The 12,068-nt window shown below is 51.6% G+C and overlaps 1 protein-coding gene across 1 annotated transcript; it reads right to left on the bottom strand.

Moving 5' to 3' along the window:
* Positions 1-1,602: 1,602 nt before the first annotated feature.
* On the bottom strand, positions 1,603-10,577 carry CST6 (cystatin E/M). The gene is made up of 3 exons (XM_075939030.2): positions 10,293-10,577; positions 2,995-3,120; positions 1,603-1,984 (listed from the first exon to the last, which is right to left on the bottom strand). The coding sequence occupies exons 1-3, from the start codon at positions 10,509-10,511 to the stop codon at positions 1,901-1,903; spliced, it is 429 nt and encodes a 142-aa protein (XP_075795145.2). The 5' UTR covers positions 10,512-10,577; the 3' UTR covers positions 1,603-1,900.
* Positions 10,578-12,068: the final 1,491 nt, after the last annotated feature.

Here is a 12,068-nt window from a genome sequence, read left to right as displayed (position 1 = left end):
ACTAATGGGTGTGGGACAAAAGTCACCCCTGGCAAGTTCTCACCAACCTTTGACCTCTGGATCGAAATGCACGGGCCACTCCTGCCTGAGTTACAAGCCAGGGCTCTACCAGCCTCCTCAACCTGTGTATGTGGCCCTGCTGCCACTAGAGGGGGCACAAAGCACCACACAGAGTGCCCAAGCAGTCTGGGGAATGAAGGGTTGCCGTGTTTTCAGCAGTGTATGAACAGGCCTTGTAACCTGGTGTGCTGCTGCACCCTGAGCTAATAAACCCTGAACCCCCAGAGCATGTGAGCCTGCTTCATTGCCACGCCAGACATGGCCTCTTTTGTCATGAGCAATGTGAGATGGATGGGGCAGCCTGGCTGAAGGGATGGGGTGGCAGCTGGCCATCACCAGTGTCCAACTGAGATCCTGCATGGAGCCACGGGTCCTAAGGAGGTGGAGTGCTCCTCAGCATGTGATCAGCAGACAGGACTCCTGGCCTCTCTGCTTGGCTCTAGGAGAGGAGTGGTGTCCAATAGTTAGAGAAAGAAGTGGTGAGTCAGACTTCTTGGGTTCTACCTCAGAGGGCGGTGTCTATAGATACTAGCAGGAATTGGAGGCCAGCCCACCTGGGCTTAGCAAGGGAATGGGGTCTGGTGGTGAGACTGGGGAAGCTGGGAGCCAGACTCTTGGATTAGGCTCCTGAATCAAAGAGGGGATGGAGAGTAAGTGTGAGATAAAGGAGCTGGAAGGCAGGACTCCCAGGTTCCCTTCTCTATGCCGGTTTGGCCCTGCATTAGTGACACATACCATTGCTGGGAGGACTACAGGTGGGAGAGTACACTGTTATATAATCAAGAGCAAGATCGGGTCGGGGTGAGTGAAAGAGGTAGAATCTCCCCCATCCACAAATTATACATGGATTGTTGCCTCTTTGGCCCGAGCAGTTTGGAAACAATCAGGACTTTGTGGAGATATTTTCATTGGTAGGAGAAATGTGAGCCCTGAGTCAGGTCTATTCTGGGGTAGTTTTGTTTACTGTATTAAAAAAATAGACCCAGAGCTCTGCTGCCCTTGACACAGTGGAAGCCTACAACAGCTCAGGATAAAAGATTTTTTGATTTGCTGGGAAGCCTCCCATTCCCCCAAATCACTAAGTGATCACTAAGTGTAACAGTCAGTCTACTCCCAGCACAGCTGACTGGGACCTGCTGCTTTACTCAGGGGCATCACAATGCAGTGGGGAGGGGGTGTTGAGAGAGAGAGCATGAATAAACTCCCCACCACCAGCAGCGAAAGCAAGAAGCAAGGGAGAGGTTGTGCACAGTTCCATCCCAGAACACTCTGGGTAACCCAATTAACCATTATGGCCACAATCCCAGACAGGGCTATTTTATTACTGTATTAACTTGCACAACATGCTACATACCCTAAGACTGGATGTCTGTCTGAACTGAAAGTTATGCTCTAACTCAACTGCCAGATATGGGCTGGATGAGATTCCATGGATTATGTTTTGCAGGTCAGCACAGTTGACAACAATAACCTTGAAATATATGAAGTGGTCAGCACCATAGAAGAGAGGGATGAGGGAGGGAAAAATACCAGCCATTCAGCTATGGTTAAATCATTTTTATTCCCTACATCATAGGAGATGCCAAATCTTAGCTACAACAGAAAGCGTCCAGGAGCTTCAATGTGGTCATTAAGCAGGACGGAATAATCAAATGGTCCAGGAGAAAAGGGGGTCCAGCTATTTCCAAACCGACTTGGGAGAGGGAGGTCCAAGACTCTGATCTCCCACCCACTTGATGGGAATGTGGCTGGCTGATTAGTGAGAAGAGGCGGCAATAGAAGAGCATCTGACCCTTCAGGCAGCATCAGATCAGCTCACAGTCATCAGATGGGACAGGTTTCAAGAGTCATAGCAGTTCTGAGATAACAACCGTGTGTCGTTGAGCCAGACACGGGACCAGACCTGGAACTCACAGTGCAGTTTCTGCAGGGAGGAAAATGTCCCATGATTAGAGAATTATGAAACACAGCATGGCTGCAGTTATCCTAGTATAATTTGGCTTATGGTACACTGCATAGCAAGAATCAGGCTCAAGAATTTAGTGACAGTGATATCACCTGCTCACACAACACTGGCATGCAACTGCTCTACAGGTCATTGACCTAAGTGGATGGGAAGCCATTATTTACAATTGTGATCCCAAAGGCTCTAGATCAGCATTTCTTAAAGTGTGTTCCGCAGCACACCAGTGTGCTGCAGAGAGAACAGAATTCAAAATGGCCACCCTTAAAGGAACAAGCCTCCTTTATTTTTGCTCATCAACTTTTCTGAGGGCTTTTTTTTTGCTCAACAACTTTTCCCCCACGCCAACAAAAAAATCCTTGGTGTTCCCCATTTAAAAAAAAAATAGAGTATTGTTTGGTGTTCTAGGTCTTAAAGTTTAAGAAACACTGCTCTAGATGATCCCAACTCTAATAGCAAGTCACTGCCCCCATATCCAGTCCGTTTTAAAAGTGTCATTTGTCCAAAAGGTCCCCTCAGATTAAAAGGTTAGGGACTTTATGTTAAGTTTTCTTACCTGAGTCACTGCTGATAGGGAGGGGCATAATTAGCTTGTCCTATTCTCTTACGCTCCAAATTTCAACTTTTGGCCAAACTATCCAACTCTTAAAATATTTCTGCCAAAGCTGGAGCTCTTTTGATTTTGATAGGGTGCTGTGATGAATCCCAACCCTTGTGATTCAAGTGCCTCATCTCATGGTTCCCCTCTATAGGTCACACTCACAGGCCAGACTCCATCTCTCCAGATTCACCACTGCCTCCCCTCTTAGCCAGGCTGTGGCAGTGGTGCCTCCCTGGAGAGGTCAGCTGGACAGAGCCTAGCTTACAGAGAATAATCCATGCTGGGCAGAGATCCCTGATCTCGCAAGGCAACCCTGAGCCTACACGAAGTTGATGCCTCAACCAGACACTATGCAGTTTTCTCTGCTCACCAGTTGCTCTGATGCTGCCGGCAAGGGGCATTTGCTGATGTCCACGTTTCCAAGGCCTGCCCCATTTTTCCGGCACAGTGTTGTCACTAGTTCCACGGTCAGGTAGTATTTTACACCAGCCACCACCTGGAACAAGAGCAGAGATCCCAGCGTGAAGAGGGTTCTGGACATTTCCCCACTTCCGATCAATAGTAGGGAATTGTGGCATCAGGAGTTTCAGCTCCACAAACTATAACTGTTTTGTTTGCAGATGGCAGTGCTCAAAGGCCACAACTGAGACTGGGCCCTCGCCCCACCCACATCATTATTCTAACAGCTGCACAGAGAGCTTTCCCCTCCCCCCCGCTGCCTAGACTGAGATCCAGGCCCATGTTTGGGCCACGCACTGTGCAGATTCCGCCATTCTGCCCTCTCATAAAAATCCACACGATCCCCCCCCCCCCCCCCCATGCCAGGCAGTGGAGCTGATCCAAAGCCCATTGAAATCAATAAGAGACTGTTCCAGAACTGAAGAGTTAGACAAATAGACTAGGGATGTTAGATATGGATGAACTGAATAGTCAAGTAACCTCTTGAATTCTTATCAGTTAGTCAACTACTCTATAGTTCCCGGGTGTGGGGCAGGCAACCAGTGTGCTCCAGCCCCACTCCTGAGAAGTCCTCTGCCACTTCGTGCTGCTGCCTCTGTATCAGAGGAAGCAACGCAGGGTGCCAGGAGAGAGCTGGTCTTTGAGGGAAGCCAGACTAAACCGCTCCCCTCACAGACCACCTGCCTAGTGCCCTGTGCTGCTGCCTCTGGTAAACAGGCAGCAGTGCAAGGTGGCAACAGCCCCCTGTCTAAATTGGATCTGAGCTTCAGACCCTGTGCGAGCCAGAACTGAACTGGGTTGCCTGCCCGCCCAGCTCCTAATACACTTTAAATGCAGAGCCGCAGCAGGGGTAGGTCCAGGATCCAGTGCAAGCCAGGAGCAAGCCGGGCTGCTGGCCAGCCTGCTAAAATATTTACTGGTGGGGGGGGGGGGGAAATGCATGTAGTCTGTAGTATTAACTTATAAGCTTTTGCTTATTGGTTAATCAACTACACTATTACATCCCTGCAATAGACCAGGGGTGGATCAGGCCCACCAAACATTTGGCTCCAGTCTGCTGTGATCCTCTGAGCAGCCAACATCCTATGCTTCAGTGGGATCCTTGGGCACACTCGCTGCCTGCGACAGCTTCATATGCCACTCAGAGTGAGTGATCGTGTGTCTGCGCACCCCTCCCTCTAGTAGAATCCTCTCCTTCACCCAAACCCCCTCCCAGATCCTGCACCCCCCTGCCCCAGGTCATAGCCCCCTCCTTCACCCAAACTCCCTTCCAGGCTCACACACCCCTCCTGCATCCCAATCTCCTACCCTGAGCTCCATTCTGCACCCAACCTCCATTGCAGACCCCACACCCTTTCCATTAATATAAGGAAAGTGTGGCCCTTGACTACATACCAAATTATTGGAATGGCTCCCCCTCAGAAATTATTGCCCAGCCTTGCAATAGACAAAGGGTAGGGGAGCTAGAAGAATTTATATGGCGGGAGTGCTGAGAGCCAGTGAAGCAAACTGTAAACCCTATATATAATGAAAGCCACTTCAAGCCAGGGGGAACTGCAGCACAATCCCGCCCCGCACCTCTAGTTCCAGCACTTAAGGGTGGGAGAGGAAACTAAGGCAGAGAGGAGAAGGGACTTATCCAAGTTCAGTAACAAAGCCAGGAATAAAACTCAGCTTTGCCTGTGTCCCAGTGCAGGCTACTCATCCGTCACTGGATTTAGAGCATGATTTCTTCCCCAGAGTCAGCTGAAGAATAAAAAGCCAGTTCAGAGAAATCAAAATTGCTTTTGTTCCACAGGATTAAAACAAATACGTGCACGGATTTCTCCTATCTCCAGGAGGGAGGAAATGCCATCCTTTTCAGAAACCAAGTTTCCCCTCAAACAAACGTGGTTCGGCTTTGAAGTGACACAGGGAAAGGTTTTAGTCACTCTGGCAAGCATTGCATCCTCCATCTATACGCAAGATTGAGAGCACAAGGAAACACTCAGAAGGTTTCCATATAGCTAGACACAAACATACAATACTTAGTTACACCGATACTCTGCTTCTCAGCTAGGATATGCTGGCTTTTACAATTCCCGGGAGGCTCAAAGAATTAAAGAGGTACTTCTCAATCCCCTTAGTTTGCAAAATAAAAACCACCACCACAAAAGGGATGGGGGAATTTGCAAAAACACAAACAGAGAAACAGGACAGATGTTTTGGTTCAGTATCTGGTGGGAACTGGCCAACAAAGTTTACTGCAAAATGTTTTGGTTTAGGGAAAGAAGAAAGTGTAACAAGCCAACCAAACCCTTTTTCTTATAAAAAAGAGATTGGTTAGAGGTAGCACTTAGGAACCTCAGTCCTGTACCAGGACCTCATTGTGCTGGGCACTATACAAAAGGACAACAGACAAAGAAACACACAACTAGACAGGTACATATGTAGTGGAGGGAAGGGGTGGGGGGCCATGCCAGACCAGTGTGGATTCAACATGGCCAATGGGAGGGAGCCCACTCATAAGCAGAGTTACCCCTATGCTTTGCAGGCTGGGTAGGGGCCTTTGGCTGGGCAGCTGTGGGGAACTTTCATGGATGGGGACAGTACCACAAAACGATGCTTTGGGCTAGTGAGAAAAAAAAAAAGTGATAAGAAAGGTAACTGGTTACAATTCATAGAGTTTAAGGCCAGAAGGGCCCAGCCGACTAACTAGGGCTAGGCCAGTGATTTTCAGACGAGGCTCAGAAGCTGCAAATGGCTCTTTAATGCAGCTCTTTGCAGCACATGTTTAACACACCATGCAATTTAACAACCAATCAGAATGCTTTTATTATGTTATTCCCAATTGGAGAATACCAGGTCAGCCATTTTGCGGTGAGGATTATACACAAGTAGCAAAACAAAAGCTACTGAATTCTAACAAGAGAGGGTCATCATGACGTACACGCAACGTGCCCCAGGTGCATTCACACGACTTTGCTCTTTTGGGTAACCTTGATCATTAATCTGGCTCCCGACTCACTAGGTCAGAGTATCCAGCCCAACTTCCCGCATAGCACAGGCCAGAGAACATCAGACCATTTCCCCTGCATTGAGCCCAACACCACTTGGCCAAAGCACCTGCCAGAAAGGCAGCCATATGGGATTTAAAGACACTAAGAGACGGTGAATCCACCACTTCTGCTGAAAGTTTGTCCCAGCTAGTCTGTCACACTCCCTCTTGGTACCCAGCCTAGACCAGTGATGCTAACGATCCAACCAGCAGACCATAATCATTGATGAAACCTGCTCATATGCCAGCTGAGGCACATTGCATGTATGCCATGATGACCCTTTCTAGTTAGAAATGAGGCACATGTTTTTACAGGTGTGTGACTGGTTTTTAACTTCCAGACATTAGTCCTCTCTCCACTAGGTGACAAAGCCCTTGAGGGTACTTAAGTGACCAAGACCCTTTGGAGCTGTCGAGACACATTGTGCTCATTAAGTCTCTCACCATCAGGCATTTCCTCATCCCCTAATCACTTTCTCTGATTAGTTCTCTGGCTCTTCTCTGCAGCCTTCCCACTTTTTCAGTGTCCTTTGGAAAATGTGACCCTCAGAACAGGATGCAGGGTTGCAGTATCGCTCCCACAGAAATAAAATCCCCTCCCTGCTCCTACTCCATGCACCTGCTTACCCAGCTAAGGATCAATCTGGGAGCTTATGCTGAGCTGCTTGTCCACTGTGAACCCTAGATCCTGCTCAGGGTCACTGCAGTCCAGGAGGTAGTCCTCAATCCATCAGCACAGCCTGCATTTCTTGTTCCTGGATGTATAACTTTGCATTTGTCTGTATTACAATGCACTGTGCTGGAACAGGCCTGGCTCCCTCAGGGATACAGATTGCTCTGTAGGACTGACTTGTCCTCAGCACTACCAGCCAATCCACTAGTCCTTCCTCATCCTCTGTAGATGGAGGGAAGATGGACTGTTATGACTGGGTCTATCTAGCACCAGCAACAATAAAAAGAGCTGGAGCTTTATAAAGAGGCAACCAAGAAATATGGCCCAGGAACAAAGGAATTTGGCTCTAAGCACGATGCAAGTAGCAACATGCTGCTCCATCTTCTGTCCCTGCTACTGCTCTTCCCTCCTGGTTGAGCAGGTAGAGGCTAGGGAGCCCACAAGTGGGTGGTTCCATCCACTTGTTGATATGTAGCATGCATCTATATTAGGGCTGTAAATGAGTAACCGGTTAACTGTTACCGGGTAAGCCTCACCTAGTAAAAGTTAACTGGCTCCCCCAGAGCAGTCCCACATAGCTGGGGCTGAGAGCTGATTAACTGTATCCTTAATCTGTATCTAGGACACCACTTTATACAGCCACAACTTTTATGGAATGTCTCTCCACGTGTTCCACTAATTCAGGGAAGTTTAGCATCAAAACTGACTGTTCACTCAGTAGTCAACTTCGCAAGCTGGTGGAGCAGGGAATCCTGAACTTTAAGGCAAAAAGGAACGGTGCTTATCACCTCTAACCTCCTATAAAACACAGGCCTGAGAATTTTCCCCAGCTATTTCTGCACCCTCTGGTTGACCTGTAGCATGTCCTAGAGGAAGATATCCAATCTTGCTTTAAAGACTTCTGGGGCACAAATTTCACCCTGTGCCTGCAATAGGTCATCCAATGGTTAATCCTCCTTCCTGTTAAAGAAGTGCACCTTGCTTCTAGTCTAAGTTGTCCAGTTTCAGGTCCCAGTTGCTGGATCTTGTTCTACCTTTGTCTGCTGGATTAAAATCTCTGCTCTCAGCAATCTCCTCCCACATAGATACTTGGGGACCATGACCAAGTCACTTATCCACCTTCTCTTGCGGAAGCAAAATAGAAGGAGTTTTACAGCCCTCAGATCACTTTAGTGGCTCTTCTCCGAGTTCTCGCCAATCACTAATACACTTTGAAAGGTTAGATTGTGTACCCAGTAATAGTCTGACACAACAGACAGAGGTAATAGCACCTCTCTACTCCTGCTTGCTTATTCTTCTGCTTAAGATGTTCAAGGATTGCAATAGCCCTCTTAGCTACATCATCATACTGGGAGCTCACATCCCTTAAGTCCTTTTCAGTGGCACTGTGTTCCAGGAGTCCAGACTCCCTACTGTTCTTGTAGCTCTTCATTGAGTCTTCTCCAGTCCCTCACCTAACCCAGCCAGGTTATCAAATTAGACCAGCAGGTCCACAGTAACGGGCTGTTGAGGAAAGGTGAAGAAAGACAATCCTGATGAGAACAAAGCGTTTCCCCCATGCTGCAAGTATTAGCACAGGGCAAGCCTCGGGCAAAAGGCACTGCAGAAGCCCAGCATGATCATTCTGAGAGTTCTTCAGAGTGTTAGGTGCTGGAGAGCCGTAAACAACATTCCATGGGAGCAATGTTCAATTGTGAGGTCACATCTGTCTAGTGCGGGACAGCTACTGCCCACCTCACAGAAAACCAATTTCCAAGAGCAAGAGGGCACAGCTGAGCATGTATAAGTTCACAGAGAGACTGAGGACTTGCTCTGTTCATGCTTGATAGGAGGAGACAGGATGGATACAAAAAGGACAACTGGGATGGGAAAACATCCCACCCCTACAGGCCCTCCCACCAATCTTGGTCAGGAAGCCCTACAGCTGACAGGGGGCCTCCCCTCAATTTCAGTTGAGTCTTCTAGGCACAAGTGTCACACCAATAATAATGGTTGGACTTGACCCTGATCGCCCCTAGAAGGGGCACAATTAGTTCAGACAGTCTCATCACCACATATCTTCTGGCTTCCAGCAGAGTTAGATGTTCACATACACAGCCAGGAGCTAAGAGACAATGGGCTGATCCAGAGTGGGTAGCAGTGGAAAGAGTGCATAGCTAGAAAAAACACAGCACAAGGGTGCTCTTGTGGGCCCTGGGAAAATACCCCTTTGATGATCTTTTCCCCATTCCCTGAGTGCATCCCTTTCAAGCCACTGTGGGATGGACCCCACAGTCTAGCCACTCTTTGACTAGGTCTTCAAGTTATGCTGCCTGGCTCCCAGACCTGGCCAGGTTCTAAGGCAGCGAGATCAGGGCCCCATTGTGTTAAGTGCTGCATGGGACCCTCATCACCAGATCTGAGCCAGGGTCCTGTGCAGCACTCAACACAGCAGGGAAGCCCTCCTTGCTCTCAGTCTCAGACTGGGAGTTGCACATCATCAGCAGGAGAGCACCCAGCACCACACACACCATCCCAGAGACAGTCCCCCCCCTCCGAACACCACAAGGGCTGGAAGCAGTGCTGGAAAAGAACCAGTGGCAATGGGAAGGAACCCGCCCTGGCCAGGTGAGAGGCTGGGCAGGGCATGGATTTGGGCAAACAGTGCTTGGACAATGCTGGGAGATGACAGGCCCGGGCTACAGAGCAGCATTCCTGTGATGGGTACAGCCACCAATATGGAATTCCCTGCGTGACACCAGCCTAACACAGGAGGGGAGTCTCTGCAGCCAGGGGGCCTGGAGACAATTTATTTTAGATGAAAGCTGAGGCTCTGGCATTCAGGTGCTCACACACTGATGCCAATCAATGCCCTTCCTCACAACCCTCCACACAGGGCATCCTGACAGTCCCATGCTGCAAACTCACACTGCAAGGGTCTCCCCACGGCCACGAGGGTTGGAGATGGAATTCAATGAACTCCGTGAGACTGGGGGCTTGGGTACACGGCCACATGCATGGGAAGCTGTGGCACAGGGATGCAGGTGCCAGGGTCTGCCCAATGGGCATTGTGCCTGCTTATGCTCCAGTTTGCCAGGTTTTCTCCAGAGCCCCTGGGCTGCAGCGATGTTGTGTTACAGGAAGCTGAGATCATGGGGCTCACCGTGGGCGGGGGGGGGGTATGAGCACGTCGCAGCCCAGGATTCCCCTCCCCTTTCAGGCAGGACACTCAGCTGTAACTGAAGGAGTTAGCACCAAGGGGGATCCTTGCCCCCCCCCAAGCCACAGGTCCTCCCATGGGCCAGCAGTGTGGACAGAAGCTGCTACCAGGACGCCTCCCCTGCAACCTGTCATTCCCTAACCAGCGGCCCTGCTCCCCCCCCCCCCCCCATCTGGCTGTGGAGCTTCCTCTTCATCCAGCGCCCTCCCCTCCCGCAGCTCCCCGCAGCGATCCAAACTCCACCCCCGCCCCGCTTCCAACCCGCACCCCTGGACTGCGGCTCTTCCCCGCCCGGCTCACCTGGCTGCGAGCCCGCAGCACCCGCTCCGCCCGGCAGTAGTACGGGCCGTTGCTGGCCTTGTTATAGGCCGCTACCGCGAACCGCACGGCCTCCTGCACGGCGGGATCCGAGACCGACACGTCCTGCAACCCCCCGGCCAGGCCCTCCGCGCGCAGCCCCGGCCCGGCCAGCAGCAGCGTCAGCGGGACCAGCCACAGACTCGCTCCAAGGCTCGGCATCGCTGCGAATGACCAGGCGTCACAGCTAGAGCCCCGCCCCTAAGACCGTCCCGCCTCCCTGCCAGCTGGTGCGGAAAAGTTTACTTCCCTCCCATCTGTCCCTATCGCTCCCTTCACCCTATATACGTGCGGACACGGACACACCCCTTCTCCTTTAGCCTCCTCCCCCCCCCCCCATAGCTGCTAAACATCCCCTGCTCCCAGCGCTGGAGTTATGGGGAGCAAGGGGGCGAGGGCTGGCCTAACCAGGAGGCGAACTAAGGCGGGTGGCAGACTGGGGGGGGGGGGCGCCACAAGGACCCAGCGTGTAGAAAATTGTGTCTGCTGCTGGTGCAGCGAGGGGGCCAAAATGTTGTGGGCCAGCCCTGCGGGGAGCCCCTCATGAATGTGAGCACTGCAGAGGTGTAGCGAAGGTGTTATGCATCAGGGAGCAAAGGAAAAATTTGCATCCTCCCCAGCCATCGCTGCACGGCAGGGCCCAACGCCTGGGGGCTACGTCTACACTGGCACGAATTTCCGGAACTGCTTAAAACAGAATAGTATTCCGTTTTCAGTTTTTCCAGAAAAGGAGCGTCTACATTGGCAGCATGCTTTTCCGGAAAAGCAGAAGCCCGGAACCATTTTGAAGAGGGCAAAGGCCACCAGACCTTTCCGGGGGCAGGGCCGGAGCTCCGTCCAGACATGAGCTTAAAGGGGTCTCACCGGACAGCCATTGGTCTCGTGCTCCCCTGCCTTGTGACCTCTGCCAGGGACTGGCACCCTTATCAGGTTCGGTGGTTGCCCTCTGCGTTTTGGGGACACCAACTGCTTTTCACGGAGTTTTGTTTCTTCTGCCCTACTCTGTCTGCCATGGAGCCGTGGGTGGCCATGTACCTGCTCGGGCCCCTGTTGCAGCTGTACAGGTGCCTGGAGCTCATGCTGCATGCCGGTGCCCTGCTGTACATGTACCAGGAGGCAGAGATCGCCTTGGACTCCCTCACCAGGGAGGCCCTGGCAATCCTGTCGCATCAGCACCCCACGGTAGAGAGGCCCCTCTGGAGTTTGGAGACCAGCACCGACTGGTGGGACCGGGTGGTCCTAGGAATATGGGACAACCACCAATGGATCCGGAATTTCCGGATGAGAAAGCAGACCTTCCTGCAGCTGTGTACCTGGCTCACCCCCACGCTGCAGAGAACCACCACCCAGCTGCGGGCACCCATCCCTGTGAAGAAGAGGGAAGCTTCCCGCATCGCACTCTGGAAGCTGGCCACACCGGACAGCTACCACTCGGTGGCACAGCAGTTCGGGGTGGGAAGATCAACCGTCGGAGTGATTGTCATTGAGGTAAGTCCCAGGGGGAGTGGGATGGGGGGAGGGTGCTGCACTCCAGGCCCAGGGACAGCCAAGACTCCAGGCTGGGTCACCCAGGGGTTTGGGCCGTCCCTCCCTTGCACAGGCCCGCTGGTGGGGGGGGGGCATGGGACAAGGGGGGGTCCTGGTGTGTGTGTGTGTGTGTGTGAGGACAGAGGGAATCAAGGGGGGGGCCCAAGGGAGCGCACACTCACCCCTGCTGTA

This window comes from Pelodiscus sinensis, chromosome 11 (genome assembly GCF_052426305.1).
Source record: "Pelodiscus sinensis isolate ZL-2025 chromosome 11, ASM5242630v1, whole genome shotgun sequence".
Taxonomy (NCBI): domain Eukaryota; kingdom Metazoa; phylum Chordata; order Testudines; family Trionychidae; genus Pelodiscus; species Pelodiscus sinensis.
Note: the sequence above shows the minus strand (reverse complement) of the source record. Positions and strands in the feature narration are given on the sequence as shown.

Excerpts from the sequence above, each read along its gene's own strand:
- CST6 (XM_075939030.2), bottom strand. The coding sequence starts at position 10,511 with ATGCCGAGCCTTGGAGCGAGTCTGTGGCTGGTCCCGCTGACGCTGCTG. Across the intron at positions 3,121-10,292 it reads TGCTGCGGGCTCGCAGCCAG|GTGGTGGCTGGTGTAAAATA; the intron begins GTGAGCCGGGCG and ends CTCTTGTTCCAG. Across the intron at positions 1,985-2,994 it reads CGGCAGCATCAGAGCAACTG|AAACTGCACTGTGAGTTCCA; the intron begins GTGAGCAGAGAA and ends TCCTCCCTGCAG.